Source organism: Impatiens glandulifera, chromosome 4, assembly GCF_907164915.1.
Source record: "Impatiens glandulifera chromosome 4, dImpGla2.1, whole genome shotgun sequence".
NCBI lineage: Eukaryota > Viridiplantae > Streptophyta > Magnoliopsida > Ericales > Balsaminaceae > Impatiens > Impatiens glandulifera.
The window spans coordinates 17,657,855-17,661,927 of NC_061865.1; the positions used below are offsets into that span (position 1 = coordinate 17,657,855).

Genomic DNA, 4,073 nt, shown 5'->3' on the forward strand with positions numbered 1-4,073 from the left:
AAATGGAAACCAGATTGAAGTTTGGTTGAACAATTTTAACTTTTACTAATAATTGATATTTTTTTAATTAAACCTCCATCATTCCTCAGACTTAATTTTCCTTGACAAATCAACTCGTCAAGTCAAAGAGTTCATACAAACTAGTGATTCGTCGTGTATGGTTCTTTTGTCTCCATTTTGAACCATGAGACGGAGTTACGAAGATGTTCGTCTATTTCTTAAGAGGGATTTCTTTTAAACAGGAGTGGTATTATATTTTGGTTAAATTTTTTCAATACTTTATTTATATGGTTTAGTTTTCTCCATTTAATTTTTATTTATCCGTTATATTATTATGATAATTTTACTCTAACATGGAAAAATCTAAGATTATACACAGTACTAAATAATTGAAGCACAATTATTCAAAATTTTTTTATTGTAAATTCAAAACAAGTTTTTTAATAGTGATAAAATTTTAATTGTGACAACAAAAATATATGTTATAATAACAAATTATTTGGATGTAAATAAATCAAATTTTCTTCATTTCTATCTAACAAATTTTTATTTTATTTTAAATATTGGATTAGAAGTTAGAACGGATCATCTCTTATTCTCCAATGGAAGATCTCTCTTCTTCTTCTTCCCTCACGTTCTTCTATGATCAGCAACTTAGTTATGCCGATATACTTCCTCCTGCCGAGGTAACTTAGTTTAATATATATGATTACGGATATGCTTTCTTTAAAGACGAAAATCTATGATTTCTATTCAGGTTAGGGCGAGGATTGAAGTGGCCGTACTCAATTTCCTGAAGATATTGAGTTCTCCGACTTCTTCAATCTCAGATCTTCCTCTGGTACCAATTTGTCTCTTCCGTTATTCTGTTTGAGTTCTAGGTTATGTATTCCAAGTTTGAATGGAATCAGATAAGTCGGAGATCAAGCAATAGCCGAGTGAGTCGCCCTTTGTTGACTGGCGATACCTCGTGGATTTTCCTCTCGGATTCTTTATGCACCAGGTCTTTGATGAGGGAGAATGCTGCTAAGTCCTTCATCAGAGGTATCAAATTAAGAAACACATCAGACTGCTTTGCTTTACAAGATACTTGCAAATACTCATTTGTCTTTCTCCACTTCCCATCCGGTAGTCTGGAAGATGATGGAGACGTGTTATCAAATATTGATTCTCGAGAAGAGAGTCACTCAGAGAGAACTGTTTTACAAGCTGATTAGCAATTCTCCTCAATACTTCCCATCTCAGTTGGAAGTTAACAGGACTATTCAAGGTCATGTTAATGATCCAAAATCTAATATATATATATATGGTGATTGTGTTGGTTGAGGCATACTAAAGTTAAAAAGCTAAACAGATTTGGTGTCATTGCTCCAATGTAGCCGTTACAGTCTTGGAATCATGGCATCTTCCAGAGGGGCAGTTTCTGGGCGTCTATCTCTGCAGGCATTCATTCCATTACTACGTACTTAGATACTCATAATTGTTCAACTGAATGTTTTACTATCTTTCTGCAACTAGGAGCCAAATCAAGAGGTTGTGGAATGTGCTGCATGTGGATCATCAGGTTATGCTATTACAGGAGACTTGGCTTTGTTAGAGAAATTGGTTGCAAAAACCGATGCTCGCTACATCATTGTGGTGGAGAAGGTAAACAAACATATTGAGTCCATATTTCATTTATGCACTCAAAATGGTTTGTTATATATATACTAATTCCTGCCAGTTCAATGGAATCCTTAGCACGCCATATTCCAGAGGCTAGTTGAAGACTGTGTTTTTAATCAGATACCAAGCATCCTCATCACAGGCAAAGGCTACCCAGACATTGCTACAAGGTAATATGGATTGTATTTCATACTTAGAGTTGATTTTACCTTATGCTGATTAAAGAGAAATATTATATATTTCAGTTGAGTTCAAATTAGCTGAATTTGTATGCTGTTAGTTCTTCTATATGCAATTTGATCATTGAATAATACTTTATTCAACTTGCACTAACACATTGATGATTAAAGGACACAATAACAGTGCAATTCAAGGCAAAATATTACAGGCAAAAATGAGACATAAGTGATAAGTTAATGAACAAAAATGAGATTAATTTGCTTCAATTCACTTATCACCAAAGCCTGCCTTTTAAAAATGAAATAAGTTAATGGTAAAAGATTTGATTCGTTCCTTTATATGAATGTAAATTTGCATAATTTGATATTGTTTGGGGGCACATAGGTTCATTTTTTCATCATTAAATCCTTTCTTTTATCAATTGGGTTGTGTTCATTCCTGCTTGAAGGAAATGATTTTAGAAGGGTTTGAGCGAAAGTGAAGATATGGTTGATTTATTATGACTTGTGTATTTTCTTTTTAACTTGGTATTTGTGGATGTACTAACATTGAGTTATTTAGATAATTGTTCTATTAAAATCTATAGAATGGGCTACTCCGAGTAAAAGTATTGTTGACCAAATTTAACTAAATATATTTTATGTCATTATTTACTGTATTTACTTCCGTTTTATAAATTTGTGTAAATTTATAGTTTTTATTGTCAAATATAGATTCTTCCTGCACCGTTTGAGCCGTGCTTATCCAGAGTTGCCTATTCTTGGCCTGGTTGACTGGTAGGACATTATATAATACTGAGTTCGTTGTCACATAAATTCCATACATTTATATTTGTATGTTGATATTCAAGGAATCCAGCAGGACTGGCAGTTTTATGTACATTCAAATATGGAAGCATTGGAATGGGACTGGAGGCATATAAATATGGTGCTTTCTTTAGTTCTTTTGATGTTTAAAGTTGAATAAAATTGGACTAACTATCTTTGTGGCAGCTTGCAATGTTAAATGGCTAGGAATTCGAAGAGATGATTTGGAACTCATACCGGAACAATCTTTCATTCCTTTCAAACCACGGGACCTTCAAATAGCGAAAAGCTTGTTGTCCTTGGGGATTTTACAGGTTTAAAATTGAAGGCCAAATTTTAGTTTGTCGGGCTTAATATAAACAGGTTATTGATGAGAAGTTAGTTAACTAATTGTAGGAGAAGTATAGAGAAGAAGTTGAAATGATGGTTGAGAGGGGTCAAAGAGCAGAGATTGAAGCTCTCTATTTCCATGGATTTGATTTCTTGGGTAAGTACTTGGCAAAGAAAATTGTTCAAGCAAGCTACATATGATATAGCATATACGAAAGATCTAGATCTTTTTATTTGATTACCTTTTATTAAAAGGCTTGTTTTGGGTTGTTAATTTGCATAGTTAACCCATTAGGATAACTCAAATTGTCAAAGTAGGTGCTTAAAATGTTATAGATTTAATTGACTAATGGATTTGATTTTCACTTTAAATATTGTGGAGGTGACATTTTCCAAATTAATAAAATGAAATAATAATATAAATGGAATATGTTTAAAATAAATTTATTAATTATCTCAATTGACATATATTAGAGAAGTTTGATTTCTACTAAAAACCCTTTATATTAACATTTTATATGGTATGAATTAGGGTGGGGAAGAGGTTTGATTAAGTCGGTTTATTTCTCAAAAAGTTCATTCCAATAGTTAGTGTTGGATTTTTAAATTTTTTATTTGTTTGTTGACGATTATAAAATTGGTTTAGTTGGTTTGTTAGATTTTGAATGTCGATTTTGATAGTTGAAGAATTAACAAATATATATAAACTAACAAATGGAAAAAATTAATTTAGAAATATTTTTGTGATTAAAATTCTTATAAATTATGTAATAAAACGACGATTTAATTTAAAAGAAAATTTGTTTGAATATTAATAATTCAGTAAGTTTAAAAAAAATTATATATATGCTTGTTAAAATTCACACCCTTAACACAAAAAAAGATCATTTCTATAGTTACTATTAGAGTAGAAAGAGATATGATAGAAAAAAAAAATTATATTCAAATATGTATATAAATTGTCCGTTGGTCAATTAATTTGTCGGTCTTTTATTATCTAAATTGTCAACTAATATGAAGGGTCTATATGGTATAAACTATAGAATATAAAATATACAAAGTTTTTTTTGGATAAATAATTAATTCTTATTC

At 30.9% G+C, this 4,073-nt stretch overlaps 1 protein-coding gene across 2 annotated transcripts; it reads left to right on the forward strand.

Annotated features, from left to right (window-relative positions):
* Nucleotides 1-602: 602 nt before the first annotated feature.
* LOC124936386 (meiotic recombination protein SPO11-2-like) lies at nt 603-3,186 on the forward strand. 2 transcript variants are annotated; one of them, XM_047476883.1, is made up of 11 exons: nt 603-686; nt 758-841; nt 912-1,044; nt 1,133-1,270; nt 1,355-1,443; nt 1,519-1,647; nt 1,741-1,835; nt 2,559-2,621; nt 2,696-2,772; nt 2,838-2,965; nt 3,034-3,186. In XM_047476883.1, exons 1-11 carry the CDS (start codon nt 603-605, stop codon nt 3,073-3,075), a joined length of 1,062 nt encoding a protein of 353 aa, XP_047332839.1. In that variant the 3' UTR covers nt 3,076-3,186. The 2 variants fall into 2 exon arrangements, with proteins under 2 accessions (XP_047332839.1, XP_047332838.1); XM_047476882.1 differs by having other exon boundaries at nt 3,048-3,186.
* The last annotated feature ends 887 nt before the right edge of the window (nt 3,187-4,073 follow it).